At 36.7% G+C, this 16,885-nt stretch overlaps 1 protein-coding gene across 3 annotated transcripts in view; it reads left to right on the top strand.

Moving 5' to 3' along the window:
- The window catches only part of Kpna5 (karyopherin subunit alpha 5), a 59,983-nt gene extending 43,582 nt beyond the window's left edge, over nt 1-16,401 (top strand). For all 3 annotated transcript variants that reach the window (XM_052751351.1, XM_052751350.1, XM_052751349.1), the window contains 6 exons: nt 893-1,056; nt 3,299-3,377; nt 5,613-5,738; nt 6,595-6,722; nt 9,875-10,053; nt 13,045-16,401. In XM_052751351.1, coding sequence (XP_052607311.1) covers nt 893-1,056; nt 3,299-3,377; nt 5,613-5,738; nt 6,595-6,722; nt 9,875-10,053; nt 13,045-13,232 — 864 coding nt within the window. In that variant the 3' untranslated portion in view covers nt 13,233-16,401. The remainder of the gene's footprint in view (nt 1-892; nt 1,057-3,298; nt 3,378-5,612; nt 5,739-6,594; nt 6,723-9,874; nt 10,054-13,044) is intronic.
- Nucleotides 16,402-16,885: the final 484 nt, after the last annotated feature.

The following is a 16,885-nucleotide window of genomic DNA, read 5'->3' as shown; positions in this document are numbered from 1 at the left end:
TACTTTCACACTGATTAGTTGTAGTAATATGAGATATTAAAATAATTATGGTGCTAGAGAGGTTAAGGCATTTCTTTTGTCATGTTTTTAGCTGGTATTTTCTTTGGATTTTGTTTATTTCAGACAGTATTTTATTATATAGTGGGAGGTGGCCTCAAAGTCCTTCTGCCTTAGCCTTCTGAGAACTGGGATTATAGGTGTGCATTAGAACACACCTATTGAATTTTGTTTTGTTTTGTTTTAGTTGAAGATATATGACATTATTCATTACAGTAAGAAGAAATGGAGCTGGGTATGGTGGCACATACCTGTAATGCTACATTGAGGCAGGAGATTTAAGTTTGAGACCAGGATAGATAGTCTATCTTATGGCTAGCTAGCATGTGCAGGGCCCTGAGTTCAAGCCCCAGCATCTTAAAATAAAACAAACCAAAAAAAAAAAAAAAAAAAAAAAAGAAATATATACTGTCAGTAGTGGCTTCTTTTGGAAAACCTCTCATAATATTTGTTTTTACATTTCGTCTATCTTTGCTGCTTAATTATTCAATTTATTTGTGTTGAGCACATGTAATAAATAAACTAAAAATTTAAATATATTTGTAAACATGAAGCATTTAGGCTTTTTAGTCTAGATATGTATATAGCTTAAATATCAAAAGGAGGTACTAAAGATATGTATTTTATTGCTTTAACATGTTTTATTCAATAACCAATTAATAGCAACCATAATCATTGATACTTATACACCTCATCATAATCTTGAAATAATAGAACAATTCTCTAGTACTTTAATTGTATTAGATTTTGGTTTTTAACTAAATTTCTACATTTTGTTAAGGAACCTTGATATTAAAGAAAATAATTAAATATTAACTCATTTTTTTTCTTACAGGTTTCACCTTGCTTAAATGTCTTATCACGATTGTTGTTTAGCAGTGATCCAGATGTGTTAGCAGATGTGTGCTGGGCTCTTTCATATCTCTCTGATGGACCCAATGATAAAATTCAAGTAGTCATTGATTCTGGAGTCTGTCGAAGATTGGTGGAACTTTTGATGTAACTATAATTTATACTTAGTAGTTACGTGATTGTATATTAAGTTTAACAGTTAAGATCATGGCGTTAAACATTTCAGAAGTCACCATCTTTAGGAAGAATGTAAAAGTTACTAACTCCACCCTTTATAGAGTAGCTATAATCCTTAAATACTGGTCCTTCAATATATATTCTGAAATGCAAGGAAATTATTTTGTAAGTTAATCTCTGTATGAATGAAACTTTATGTAGGCGCCTTAACTCAGGAAGCCTTTATAGAATGTCTGTTAGCACCAAAGGTGACATGTGAAATGTTATTAGGGAGAGAACACAGTTACTGCTTTCACAGAACCAATAATCTAGTTTATTATTCTTTACAATAATTGACTTGAATACAAAGCCAGGAAATTCATTTAGTGTCTCCATGGTGTTTCTTTTACTGGCCAATCATTACCTTTGCTTAAAATCACAGCTTTTCCATGCAAAGAAATTAAAAGAAAATTTTGTTTAAAAAGATGTTATAGCTTCTATATCCTCCAACCTTCTTTCCAATTGTCTTCGTTTTGTCAAAAAGCCATTAGTAGTAAACTAGGCATGCCTTTAGTAGCTCATGCCTTTAGTCCCAGCACTTGAGGCAGGGGCAGGTGGATCTCTGAGTTTCAGGCATAGCAAGTTCCAGATCAGCTAGAGCTACATAGTGAGACCCTGTCTCAAAGAACAACAGAACAAAAACAAAAGGCCATTAATTAGCCCAAGTGAGGCAGAAGGCGCAAAGCACAGAGCTGTGCTCAAGGGGTGATGTTCCCGTAGGAGGACAGTGTCTGCAAAAGCTAGACAGGAGCAGTGGGGGGTCAAGGCCCCAGCTGGACAATGACTTCTACTAGAGCGGGTAGACAAGCAGGCCAGAACAAGGCTTAGAGCCAAAAGCTCATGACCCGGTGGTCTCTCTTTGTCAGATTATGTAGGAAGATGTGAACTAAAGCACCTGGCTTCTAGTCAGAAAATGTGAAGGGAAAAAGCCTTTGCTGTTAGATTAGTATTAGATCCCTCAGTAGAAACCCATGGCTTTCCAAATAAGGAGCTGTTTAAGTCTGTGTGCGTATGTGCATGGAGGCTTTTGGACCAGGGATTCTCTAGAAATACAGTGAGCACACTCAGGGCACAGCTCTTGGTTTCTAAACATCACTGTTCCTTTAAGGAAAGTAGCTTTTCTAGAGAAATTATTGGATTAGAATGAGGAAAAATGAGATGAACACAGAAAATAATGAGCTTGGAAATAAATAACAGTAATGTATTATTATAAATTAGTGAGGGCTGGAGAGATGGCTCAGAGGTTAAGAGCACTGGCTGCTCTTCCAAAGTTCCTGAGTTCAATTCCCAGCACCCACAGGGTGGCTCACTACCATCCAGAATGAGATCTGGTGCCCTTTTCTGGCCTGCAGGGATGCATGCAGGCAGAATACTATATACATAATGAATAAATAAATCTTTAAATAAATAAATAAATAAATAAGTGAATAGCAATAACCTCAGAGTCCACATTAAAATATGTGGATGGGTCAATAGGTAGATAAGGTATATGGTCGAGATGATAGCATTACAAAATGGTTGTTAAAAAAATACAAATAATTACTAATTCAGATAATGAGCATACAGATACTAGCACTAGTGGGGGAAAGGGGAGTCAGCCCTGATAATATACATGTAAGTAACATTATATGGACTGAAAAAGTTATATTTAGGAACATATTTGTGTATACATATATATATATATATATAATATATATATATGCAATAATAATTTGTAAAAAAAGAGACCATGAATTTGAAGGACAGAGGGGAGGGGTATATGGGAGGGTTTGGAGAGAAGAAAGGGAAGGGAGAAATGTAATTATAATCTCTAAAATAAAGTAAATAGGTTAAAGAATGGGATTTTTATATGGTCTCAAATATTTCCTCAGCAAATACTAAGAATAAAGGAGAAATTGAGAATAGTAAAGAAGAATAACATGATATACAATCTTAGTGACCAGAGTTCAGTACCATAATAATGAGACAGTATACACAATGTGTCACCTGATAAGATATAATGAGGTTATATAGCATTTATAATACTGGATTGTATTTTTTTTGTCTTTAAAATATTAGTAAGTAAAAATTGAATAGGAGCTCTGAGTGAAGACTATGGAAGTTTTCTATACTATTTTTCAACTTTATATAACTTTTAACTTGTTAGTGTGTAAACTTGTATTTTTATTTTTAGGCACAATGACTATAAAGTTGTATCACCTGCATTAAGAGCAGTTGGTAATATTGTGACTGGTGATGATATTCAAACACAGGTGAGTTGAGAATTTATGACACATTGTTAACATTGTTTCATATCACTTGATTATGTGTTCATCAAGGCTTAGTTACTGTAATTGTATAGGCATCTGTGGCAGTAAGCACAGTTTTCAACTAATTGGGTAGGTACTATCATAGAGCCCTGTCAGTGCAAAATGTACCAAATGTTCTGCTCAGAGGATTCAGAATCCTTTTAATTTATTCTTCTCTCATACAATACATCCTGACTGCAGCTTCCCCTTCCTCGACTCCTCCCAGTCTTTCCCCCTACCTCCACACCCCCACTTCCCCGAGAAAAGAGCAGGCCTCCCAGGGACATCAACTGGACATGGCACAACAAGGTACAGAAAGACCAGGCACAAACCCTCATATCAAGGCTAGGTGAGGTAACTCGTAGGAGGAAAAGGCTCTCAAGAGCAGGCAAAGGAGTCAGAGACACCCCCACTCCCACTGTCAGGAGTCCCCCCAAAACGCCAAGCCGACAACCATAACATATACACACAGGACTGAAGCAGCTCTGTGATTGCCACCAGTCTCTGTAAACCACCACGAACCCTGCTTAGTTGATTTCCCAGCCCCTTTGGGCCCTGTTCTCCTGGTGTGCTCCCACAATTCCTCCTCCCCTTCAGCTGGAGGAGCTTCAAGGAGAGGGACCCCATGGAGACCTCAAACTTGGGCTGGCCATCTTTCTAATGTTTGGCTGTGGGACAGCCAGATGTTAGGATTCAGAATCTTAACTAGGTAGAAGTCATTGAAATAAAGCAGGGTGCTTAGCTAACTCACTCAGTAGAATTTGAGACTCAAACAAAGCAAACTAACAAGGAAATGCTTGTGCTATGAGCTGATCATCCAGTGAGTGCATTAAGGTTTTATAAGATGGGCATGATGAGAAATCTGTAGTTCTGTAGATGAGTGGAACTGAATAAGTAGAGTAGTACTTGAGTAGATGAGATGAGATTTACAGTCATAAGGAGAAAGGTAGATACATGAGTTATGTTCAATAACCATTAAACAACTAGAATAGCAGCTGTGATTTGTTATCAATAGGTTATAGGACTTAAGAATCAGATTATAAGACCAAAGGAAAGCTAGCAAGGAAATGGTTCCAGAATTGGTGATTAACTGTATGTGCACATACCTGTTTGGGAGAATGGTAAGATGTTAAGATTGACTCCAGATAGGTTTCTGTTTTGATAACCTACCACAGTTCTTTTTTTTTTTTTTTTTTTTTGGTTTTTCGAGACAGGGTTTCTCTGTGTAGCTTTGCGCCTTTCCTGGAACTCGCTTTGGAGACCAGGCTGGCCTCGAACTCACAGAGATCCGCCTGGCTCTGCCTCCCGAGTGCTGGGATTAAAGGCGTGCGCCACCACCGCCCGGCTCTACCACAGTTCTTAAAAGAATAATCATTAACAGGCGATAATGCCCATTTTAAGGGTAGTTCTCTATACACTGCACTTACCAGCTAAATTTTCAAGATATTAATGCTGCATACCTTCCACCCTCACTAAATCAAAATCATTGTGGATGGTCATCAGTCTTAGGACAAAGCAGGCAGTATTTATGCCAGTTGGTTTTTGTGTGAGACAGGGTCTCATTAGTAGCTCTGACTGGCTTTGAACTCACAGAAACTTGCTCCTCTCTGCTTTTTGAATACTGGAATTAAAGGCGTGTGCCACACACCTAACTAGATAATACTTCATTATAAAAGCCAAATTCTAAAAACAAAACAGAATAGATTTATTCTGTACTTGAAAATTTTTATAATGCTATACATGGGTTTGGGAAAGAATATCATTCAGTCATTTGTTTTGAAAAATGAGGTTAATCCTATCTTCCGTCACTAAGTCATTCTTCAAGTAGTTTTCTAAGTTGAACTTTGCAGATATTTCTATGGGTATGAGCGGAAATCACAACTGTTTCAAGTTTCAAGTTTCAAGACTTCCCTACTTGGTAGTAGTCTTCCAAACCTAATCTGTGCTGATGATGTGATAGCTGTATTACTTTAGTTTGTGTGTTTGGTGGATATGTCTGATTCCCACTGCAGTGGAGAACTCCAGTAGCACTAGGTCAGACCTGCTAACGGCAGGGTGTAGAACTTAGCAGTTGCCCCGTTTTCACCTTGACAGGAATTTATTCCTTTGTTTGTCAGATGACTTCTGTACTTGTAATAATTCATAAGATGTTTGCGTTTATACTAAAGCCCCTTCTGTTTTCTGTCTTCCCCATTTTAGGTCATTTTGAACTGTTCTGCATTGCCCTGCCTCTTACATTTGTTGGGTAGTCCAAAGGAGTCAATTAGAAAGGAAGCCTGCTGGACCATTTCTAACATCACTGCAGGAAACAGAGCTCAGATCCAGGTAAGCGCCTTTCAGAGTTGAGATGACAGCAGGAGGGTCGGGACTGGGATGGCTGGCGTTCAGCATGGCCTTTTCTTCTCTAAGTGAAAGCATTTGTGGTTAGTAACCCAGTGAGGAATGCCTGTTACGTCTGTAGACGTGGCTGAGATGTAAAGTTAGTTTCTGCTGAGCACAGTGGCTCACCCCTGTAATCCCAGTTCTTAGAGGCTGAAGCAGGAGGAGGTTACAGTTGGAGGCCACATGGGCTATAGATAGGGACACCTTGTCTAGGAAGAAAAAAGGTTTTTTTAAAAAGGTGTAGCATAGGTGTAAATTGAGACTGAGTCAGGATGATGATTTTTGAGGCCAGAATGGGCAGTATGGGAGACCCTGTCTGGGCGGGGTTTCCATCAGTTTTAAATATCAGGAATCATCTTTGGCTTTCAGTGTTTATTAGGTTCTGTCAGCTTTCTTGAGCCAAAGGATGCTTACCCATTTGGTTAGTCACATGCCTGCAGTTTATCACTTTTGATGTTTATATTTTACTGACACATTCTCCATTCTTTAAAAAAGCTCATTTCTTTTTACAAAAGAAATCAGTTAGAGTATTGACAGATTAAAACAGAATCTTTCTAAAACCTCTCACATCTTAAGATGTAGAAAAATTATGTGCCTGTAAAGCACAACATGTACAGGTGCCCGTGGTAGCCAAGGTGTCTGTGGACCACACCCAGGTCCTCTGCTAAGAGCAACAGTTGCCCATACTGCTGAGCCGTCCTTGGGCTGCTCTCACAGAAAGCCTCTTTTTTTCAGTGCTGCACGTGACAGTAGTTCTGAAACAGTATTTGCACTAATTTTGTCGGATCCTTTTTCTTAGGCTGTCATAGATGCAAGTATTTTCCCGGTTTTGATTGAGGTTCTCCAGAAAGCAGAATTTCGTACCAGAAAAGAAGCCGCATGGGCCATAACTAATGCCACATCAGGAGGCACTCCAGAGCAAATCAGGTGGATTCGGATTCTTTAACATTGTCTTTCAATGTGAATCAGACAATTTGAAATAAAACGTGTTTTTCATTGATGGATGAAACTAGCATTTTTATGTCTGTTTGATATGCAGTAACACGAGACGACAGCATTTGTTGTCTCTTTCCTCTGGTTTCTCTCATTATTTTTACTTAAGTGAAAGTTAACTCCATCTTCCTTGGCAGAGATTAGAAATTCAGATGGGAAGAATTTGTTGATTTGCAGAAATACACTGTCATGAGCATTAGATTTGTTTTAAGCATTAAAATCACAAAATTAACTATTATATAGAAGTTAGACATATGACTATCAACTTGTTTAAAGTAAAATTAAAATATGCATTTGTTTTAATGGTGTTCTCTTTATTGGTTGTTGTCTTGCTGGTACATAGTGTAGTGCTTTTATGCACGACTTGTCTTTTTCCTTCTATACCATGTTTTATTAGCTGTGCCTTTTATTATGTATATTCCTGACAGCACTCATAGTTGGTACATGACTTTAAGTAAGCCTGGCCAAGTACTGGTCAAGTCCTGCCCCTCAGTAAAACTTGTCACAGGATCAGTTTTGACAGAATCATTTAACCTTTCTAGTCGAGTTTCTTCTTGCTAATGAATTCAGTAACCATATGAAAAGTGAAATGTGTGCACTTGACGTGCTTAGCACAGTGCTTACTAAACATTGGGGTCTCAGTTAGAATGAGGTACTGCTGTCGTTTGTAACTGTCATTTTCAAGTCTTGATTCCAGTCTTTGTGTATTGTATATCTTCCATCTTTTTTACTTCTATAGCAAAGATAGACTTTGTAACTCAAATAAACTTGATTTCTCTACATAATCTTCTCATTCTTAAAAATCCTCCCATAAAACTATTTAAGAAATATTTTCTATTAAATATATAACTCTTAAAAATTTCTAAAATGATAAATTATGATACTATCTTAGCAAAGCAAAGGATTTTAAATCCACCAAATGTTAGATCATTATCTTGTTTGTTTCTTGTTTTTAGAGACTAGTTCTCACTGTTGTGTGCCTTTTTCAGTGGCATACATTTTTCTTATAAAAATAGTACAATATTTGAAAATACATGTATACATACATGTATGTGTGTGTATGTATATATATATATATGTATATATGTATGTATGTATGTATATTGAGACAGGATCTCACTATGTTGCTCTGGCTTGTCTAGAATTTACTATGTAGACCAGACTGGCCTTGAACTCAGATCTATTGGCTTTTATCTCCTGATTGTTGTGAATAAAGGTGTGTGCCACAGTGCCCTTCAGAGGGGAAAAAAGTAACTTTATCATGCTAACAGTTATTTTCATTATTCACGTTTCATTTTGTAACAACTTTTCATTATTTCCTTGGCCAGGCTCCTAAGTGCTGAGATTATAAATGTGCCACTGTGTCTTGGTAGACCAGTTGTCTTTCAGTACCTTCACGTATACTGCCAACCTTCATGTCTGTGTATAGAGATAGCATCTGTGCCTGCTCCTTTTCTGTTCTCCCTTATTTTAATTAGTATTTCCTTTATATCGTGTCATAAATATAAGCAGTAATAAAACAGACTTTGCTTTGTTGTGTCTTTTTTAATCGCTCCTGTTATTTTTATCTGTGTTAAGCTGAAAGTAGACACATATACGGGAAGAAAATGTTTTAATCTCAGATTAGATTCAGCATGCTTACCACAATAGTTGTGCTTACTATTGCCAGTTATTGTTTTGGTAGCTAAGTCATTTTGGTTACACCAGGTATTTTTATATATTTTATTTCATTTAACCTCATACCTATGAGATATTATTCACTCAGAAATGTTTTTGTTCAGTTACTTGGAAATTGAGTGCATACCTTTTTTTTTTAATGTGTGGGTGTGTGTCACAGTGTATGTGTGGAAGCCAGAGGATGACACTGTGGGATCAGTTTTCTCACTGTGGGTTCCAAGAATGAACCCAGAGAATCCTTGCACAGCAGGTGCTCAGCCACCCTGCTCCCCCCACACTCACATACACACACACTCCTTTTTCAAAGGAGCAAAAACTTTTGTAACATACTTCCTGTTGGGAAACTGAGGTAGAGAGAAGTTGCTCAAAGTTACATAACTAATTAAATGGAATTAGGATTTGAAACCATACAGTCTGGCTCCAAAGCCTGTTAAAAACAGGTAGAACCCTTTGTGGTTCATGTGAACTCTTTGCCAAGTGAAAAGAAAAATCACTTCATTTATATAAGAAGTGAAAAGTAGGTAATAATAATGCATTAGGAAATTAAGGGATATTTCTGTGAACAGTACTTTTTTTTTTTTTTTTTTTTTTAAATCAGGGTTTCTCTGTGTAGTTCTGGTGCCTGTCCTGGAACTCACTCTGTAGCCCAGGATGGCCTCGAACTCACAGAGATCCGCTTGGCTTTGCCTCCCCAGTGCTGGGATTAAAGGCGTGCACCACCACCGCCCGGCGAACAGTACTTCCTAACATTTACCAGGGTGGCCTGTTTTCTTCTTTGTGATCTTTTGCATTCCTGAAATAATAATGTTTGCTTCAGAGCATTGGCTATGATTGCTGTTGTAAGAAATCTTTTGAAATTGAATTTGTGTGTTCCCTTTCCTTCTCCATTTGTACCTTTCTAACGAATAAACCAAGAGGGAGGAGGGAAGGAGAGAGAGAACACACTGTCTCACTTTTAAAAAAGAAACGGGTGGAACCTGCATTTCCTAACCCTCCTCTGCAAAATCATCTAAGTGTTGGTCTGTGTGGACATTTTGTAATATTTGTAATGCCATTATTGCTAATTATGTGAAACTGGAGAACAGGAGAAAACAGTTTAAAGATTGCAATGTAAATAAAAAACTGTCTGAGTTTAAGCCAGGTATGGTGACATAGCCTTGTCTGTAATCCCAGCACTCAGGAGACAGAGGCAGTTAAAATCTGTGAGTTCAAGACCAGACTGATCTACATAGTATGTTCCAGGCCAGCCAGGGCTACATGTGAGACCCTGACTCAAAAAGAACAGCAATAAAAAGTGTGTATAGAAACACTTTCATTACTGGTTGTAACATTTCATTCTGGTTCTGTGTTGCTATGATACACAGTTTTAAACCCTCCCTCCCCCATCTCTCTTTAACATCTCTGTGAAGGTATTTGGTAACCTTGGGCTGCATTAAACCACTTTGTGACCTTTTGACTGTCATGGACTCCAAAATAGTTCAAGTGGCTTTGAATGGACTTGAAAACATTTTACGTCTTGGAGAACAAGAGTCTAAGCAGAGTGGAGTGGGTGTCAATCCCTACTGTGCGCTCATTGAAGAAGCATATGGTAAGTAGGCAGGTGAAAGTTTAATTATAGTTTATTCTTAACTATCTGCCCTAAGTGGCTCTCCCCCTTCTGCACCTCCACCCTCCCCCATTCTATATGGCTTTTTTTTCCATTATAAAAGCAGTATAATATTTGAAAAATATTTGAAAATAGTTACCCATACCTCGTATTGTAGCAATTCTTCTTCATTTTCTTTTTACGTTTAACTTCCTGTATCTACCTTCCTTTTTATATTTCCCTTTTGTACAAGTACTTTACGTTGATTTAAGTAATGTGTGTTGTACATTTCTCCATGATTGCATAGATGTATAAGGTATTGAATAGATGTGTAAGTGTAGTTTAAGCAATATTTTAGTAGTTTTAGTCACATACTTGTAATTAGCCATTAGTTTCCAAATTATTTAGTGCTTTAAAAAAGCCAAAGCAATCATCTTTCTGCTTGTAAATTTACTTCTTCTATTTTTTTGTCTTGGTTTGGGATGTTTTTTTTTTTTTTTTTTGGATACCAGCTGTCAACTGTGTAGCTGAGACAGGCCTAGAACTCACTGTGTAGCCCAGGCTGGCCTTCACCTCAGTTTCCTGGGAGTTGTGATTAGAAGCATTGACTGTCATATCCAGCTGAATCAGTATGTCCAGATAAATTTTCAGGAATGCAAATGCTGAATCAATGGCACACATTGTTTATTTTTTCATTTCGTTTACCTAAGGGCTTTTAATTGACAGTGTCAATTATGTGTGTATGAAAGGACCTCTATAACTTGGTATTTCCTTTCATTGGCTTGTGTAAAGTGATGTTAATAAATTGCTTTTATGTAATTTCTTGGTTTATGTTGTATAGAAAGTGCTATTTCTGAGCTAGACAGATGACTCAATGGTTAATAGCACTGGCTACTCTTCCAGAATTGAAGTGGTTCAATTCCCAGCACAGAGTCACAACTCTGTGACTCAGGTTTCAGTGGATCTAACTCCCTCACATAGACATACATGCTGGCACATAAAGTAAGAATAAATTATTAAAAAAGAAAGTGCTGTTTCTCTTGTATTAGTCTATTTCCTAATCACAGTTGACTATTTATTGTACTTTATTTAGTTCTGTACTTTACTGTTTTCACAGTGGTGATTTTTTGAGCTTGTTATTGTGTGTACAGGCTGGGGTCCATTGGCTTGTGTGCCATGGCATTTTTGTGGAGGCTAGAGGACAACTTCATGGGTTGAATTCAGGTCATCAGGCTTGATTTTTAAAAGATTTATTAATAGGAATATTCACTGTTCTCTAGTAAGTCCCTTTTTTTTGTACACTGACTTAAGCTTTTACTTGGAATTCTTAAACAAAGCCTGAGATATATTACTCTTATTTCAAAATATAGAAGATATCACTGAGTTCTGCTTATTGGTTTGCTGCCATGGCTTGCTCATCCTGTTTCTTATACATTTCAGGGTTACCTGCCCAGGGGTGGCACCACCCACAGTGGATGGGCCCTCCCACATCAATCCCTAATTAAGAAAATGCTCGCAGGCCTCCACAGCCTGATGTCATGGAGGCATCTTCTCAGTTGTGGGTCTCTCCTCTCAGATAGGTTGTGTCGTGGTGACACAATCCAGCCAGCACACTGTGCTAGCATAGGACCCAGATTCTGTTCCAGTAACCACACGGGGCAGGTCACCATCTCCTGTAACCTCAGTCAGGTGACCTGAACATCCAGTCCTCCTTAGGTTCTTGCATGCATGTGATGCACAGAAAGTCAAGCTTGCTCATACACATATACAGAAATAAAAAAATTAAGTTAAAAAACCAGTATTTTCTTATTAACAGTCTTTTTAATCCCAGATTATACTGGAGTTTGGGGTGTTTTGTGCTTGTCTGTAGAGATGGTGACTGCTTTGCTTATTCCTTACCCTACATTTTAAACATTTAGACATGTTTTTATTATTAAGGTGGTTTGTGGACATGAGTTCATAGTGCATATGTGAGTATCTTCTGATAGCTTTGTGGAGTCACTTCTTGCTTCCATTTCCCGTGGGGCTACAGGATTCTAACCCATGCTGCCAGGTGTGAATGGCAAGCACCTTTACCTGCTGAGTCATCTGCTTGGCCCAAAGTCATTTGTCTTTGAATGGAAAATATTCTAGTGTCACTCAGATCTGTGTAGAATTTTTTTTTTTCTGAAAGCAATAAAATAGGATGCTACACGTTTCTTTCATCCTTTCAAAATGAAGTTTTTTTCTCACGCTTCTTTATAGATTGTAATTTTAGGACATTCTGTAACAGCCATATATGGTATTTTGTTGTGAAGTGTCATGGATTCTAATATAGGTTTGCATGAATTTCATACCCAAACCCTCTGGTTCGATGTGTTTTAGTTTATGCATTTGTTTCATTTCTCTTTTTGTTCATTATTTAGCATAGTTGTTCTGGAAGGGGTCTGTGGAGTTACTCTAGGCTTTTATAACTCAAGTGCAGATAATCGAACTTAGTCAAGAACACAGCAGGCTGGCTGGTGCTTGTAACCTTCCTTCCCAATGTGTGTCTTTTATCACATTGTACTTCCCTGAACTTTTACCCCCAGTGCTTGTTTGTTTGTTTATTTATTCTTTAGAAAGACAGGATTTTATGAGCCTGAGCTGTCCTGGGACTCTTTGTGTCGTCAAGGATGATCTTAAACTTCTGATCCTGTTGCCTGTACCGCCCAGTGCTAGGTTACAGGCATGTACCACCTGCCTGCTTTTATGCACTAAGGGTGTTTGAATCTAGGGTTTCCTGTGTGGTAGTCAAGCATTCTTACCAAATGAGCTACATCCCTAGTCCGCTGTACTCGTCATTCTTAAAGAATAAGGCCTAAGTGTGAACTCACTGATTTGTGCAAAAAATAAATTTAAAAAATCTCTCAATCTTAGTGGAGTGAATGAATGCTATTGATTTGTTATTTTCATATAATATATACTGAAACCCTAATAATAATTTGTTTCTTGTGTGTATTCTTTCTATGATAGGCTTGGATAAAATTGAGTTTCTGCAAAGTCATGAAAATCAGGAAATTTATCAAAAAGCTTTTGATCTGATTGAACACTATTTTGGTGTAGAAGATGATGATCCCAGCATTGTACCACAGGTGGATGAAAACCAGCAACAGTTTGTATTTCAGCAGCAGGAGGCACCAATGGAAGGATTTCACCTCTAACAGGTGGTCGTGGCAATGACTGACTGAAATGGCTGGCTTCTGATATCTCTTCCATATTACCAGTGTTGGTAGAAATGTTTTTATATAATACGGCAAAGAAAAAAATGGGTGCACTTTTCAAAAGCAAAAATGAAACGAAAGCTTTTATTTGGATGCACCCTTTCTTTATAGATTTCTGTTTGTTGTTTTGATTGTTCATTTCGATGTAGCTGTGTTTGTCTTGTGTTGTTTGGATTTTTATATCTCTTTGTGAATATACATTATGCAATTATTTCACTCAAGCTTGAAAAAGAGGGCTTGGTATTATATAGCAGTTCTAAACTTTTCAAGTATTCTTGAAAACTGCACAGCAGCAGTGTTGTGAACACTGATCATGGAAGTCTGGCAATGTCCAGGCTTCGAAATCTACCTCTGTCTGGAAGCAAACATCAAAATGAAAGGAAGCTTCAGGAGCATGAAGTCATATAAGAGCTGAATTAGAATGTAATAATCTCTACTTTAGATTATAAATCACTGTGCTGTAGGTTATACTTCAAACGATTGCAACAGAAAACTTGCAAAATGTATTTATAAAATAGAAGAATTAGTGTACTGATGGTTAAAATGTGGCAGTTATGAAGAGAGAAGCTGTTCATTTGATCACACTATATACCTAGAAAACACTTAAATATTTGTCTTGTTCACATAAAATACTATTATTCTAGTGTATTTTATATATTATCCAGATATGCTATCCTTTTAGAAATAATGTTTATTTTCACTCCTCATTTTAAAGAGGATCATGATAGAGAGGTGATCATGAATCTAAAGTAGCTTCATACCTAAAACTAATTATTTTCTCTGAGTTTTCAGAAGATCTTGAAGCATTTTATTCTCTGTATAGCTGTGAACTTGAGTACTTAAATGACAAAAGTTTCATGAAGAAATCACCTTGTCATGTACTAAATTTTGGTAAATGCATTTTAATGTTTCTACTAAATGAGTGATACTAATGAAAACTGCTAAGGATTACTTAATGTGTAGAAGTCCATATTAGGAATATTTCCTTTTGGTAATACACAGCAGGTCATACTGCTTTTTATTATGAACTATATGGTAGGTGACCTTTGTATCAGATTGGTCAGTCTAATTTGTGTTTTATGAGTTAATAGCAAAAAGTCTCTTGAAATATGAAAGTCTAAAAGGTTTTGATAGAAAATTTATATTTATTTACACATGTATGTGTTATCCCCATAGAACTGTGCTTGGTAGAATTTTCTAAGCAGATGTGTGATTATCAAATTCAGTCTTTTGATTTATAGTTATATGTAGGTTATGGATATATCCAATTACATACTTAAGAATACTTATGTAAAACCTAATTTATAACTCTTTTAAGATGGGAACTAAAACAATTTTGATATGATTCAAAGTCTATTCTATAAAGAAAGATTTCATTTATGATAGCATTTGTAATGTTTCTGCTGGAAATCAGAGGCATGTGACCTAAGGAATGTGTATATAGGAGTACTTTTAAATAGTAGGACACTTTGTAAACTGTATATCATGAACCTAAGCTTGTGGCAAGACACTAAAAGCCTACAACCATAAAATGTAGGTTTAAATGGTTTCCATAGTGCTGATTGTATCTGTTGGTCCTTCTGTAATATTAAGTAGAGGATTGTGTCTGCCCTTTTTATTGTAATGGAAGTTAAAGAGTTAAGTATAAAAGGTTTCCCTTTTACATATGTACATTCAAAGAAACAGGGTAGTGATAGAAAGATTACCAAGTTGGTGGGTGAATTTATCAAATAAACACTGTCTTATGGTGCCAATGTTTCTAAGTAAAAGATGACAGGGTATTCGATTCTTTGTAATCAGTTAGTTGAACTTGTTGATGCAGCATACTTCAAACCTAGCCAGCTGTGCCTGCTTTGAGGACCCAGTAGTCACTATATCAAATCTCTTAGTTCTTATAGAAGAAATTATGTGTGTGTGTGTACATATACACATACATATATATACATTATATATATAAAAATTATTTGCAGACACATAGAATGAATGACCTATCATAGGAGATTTTAGAAAGTACCAGTGGGACAAATGTTGTTTTTCTAAGCACAGAACTTGATCATATTTTGAATATTTAAATATACATTTAATTTCTTGGATCTGTATCTTGTGTAATTTGATTAGATTTGCATGTGAAGGGCACTTGGTCCCACTTTAAGGTCTAGTTCTTTTTTGTTGAACCAAGAATAAAGGATAGCTTTGTAAGTGTGCCATTTAAAATGCCCCAAAATTTATTTTCATCATCATAATACTGTCCCTTGTGACACAACTTAATTGGATGCTGTTCTGAGATTTATGACACACACACATGACAGATACTGTGCCAAAAAAAAGTAAAATGTGTTTTAGGGAATGTATTCGACATTAATGCAGATACAAAGAAAAATAGTTGAAAGAGTCTGTTTAATTAAATTGGCCCATTTAATTAAATTTAATTGAACTTGAATTTCTACTGGTTGAACTATGCAATCATGCTCACTTGTTTTATAAACACTTGATACACTGGCCTAGGTTCTTACTATTTGTTTGTTTAGTTTTTGAATGGTTATTCTAACCTCATTTTTAGTGTTCTTAGTTTTTAATGTCATTTGTCACTTACTGGTAACACTGAAACAGGGTATTTTTTGTTTTGCTTTTTGTTTTTAAAGTAAATCTCCTGGCACAGAAATAGCTTCTCATTTGGTTCCTGAAACCTGTTTGCAGCTAAAGATTGACTCACTGGGTGAAGAACTAAAGAATTTATTACCTCTGCTTTTATAGTTTTTCTTCTTTATAAAGGAGTATGATGGAAAAAGTAAATGTAAAAATGTGTGGATTTTTGTTAGTGTTCTAAATTCAGTAACCTACTGGTTGCTTATTGTGATACTGTGAAATAAAATGAACTCGTATTCATTTCAGTACATAGCACTGCTGTTGTCTGAAATGTGACATGCTGTTAGGAGCCAGTATAGTAAGGCCCTAAAAGGCTGTTGTCTCCTGATTGGAAAGTGAGATGAGATGAGGGATTCTCACTTAACTAAACAAACAAACAAACAAACATTTGAGCATTATGCAATATTATGAAATGTTACACTCTACTAAACACAATAAAATACTGTTTGGCAGTTACATTTATTATGTGTGTTTATTTTCATTATTATTGCTAAGATTGTATATTCTCAATGGAATAAAAACAGATGCAACATAGCCGGGCAGTGGTGGCGCACGCCTTTAATCCCAGCACTCGGGAGGCAGAGCCAGGCGGATCTCTGTGAGTTCGAGGCCAGCCTGGTCTCCAAAGCGAGTTCCAGGAAAGGAGCAAAGCTACACAGAGAAACCCTGTCTCGAAAAACCAAAAAAAAAAAAAAAAAAAAAACAGATGCAACAGTTAATAGTCTGTCCATTTATAAAACAAGAATCATAAAGAATAGTTAATTCAAAACTAGGTAGAAAAAAGAGAAGAAAGGGGACCCCCCCCCCCAAAAAAAAAAAATAGAGCAAATAGCAGGATGCTAGCTGTCAAATCAGTTACATCAGCAGTCACAGTGATTTTTTAATGAGGTGAAGGTGTTTAAGTGGTGCCTCATAAGCACAGTCGGTAGCTGGACTAGACGCTTTTC

The sequence above is a fragment of the Peromyscus californicus genome, unplaced genomic scaffold (genome assembly GCF_007827085.1).
Source record: "Peromyscus californicus insignis strain IS unplaced genomic scaffold, ASM782708v3 Scaffold_22__1_contigs__length_63687245, whole genome shotgun sequence".
Classification (NCBI taxonomy): domain Eukaryota; kingdom Metazoa; phylum Chordata; class Mammalia; order Rodentia; family Cricetidae; genus Peromyscus; species Peromyscus californicus.
The sequence above is the reverse complement of the archived record's forward strand: the minus strand, read 5'-3'. Positions and strand labels throughout refer to the sequence as shown.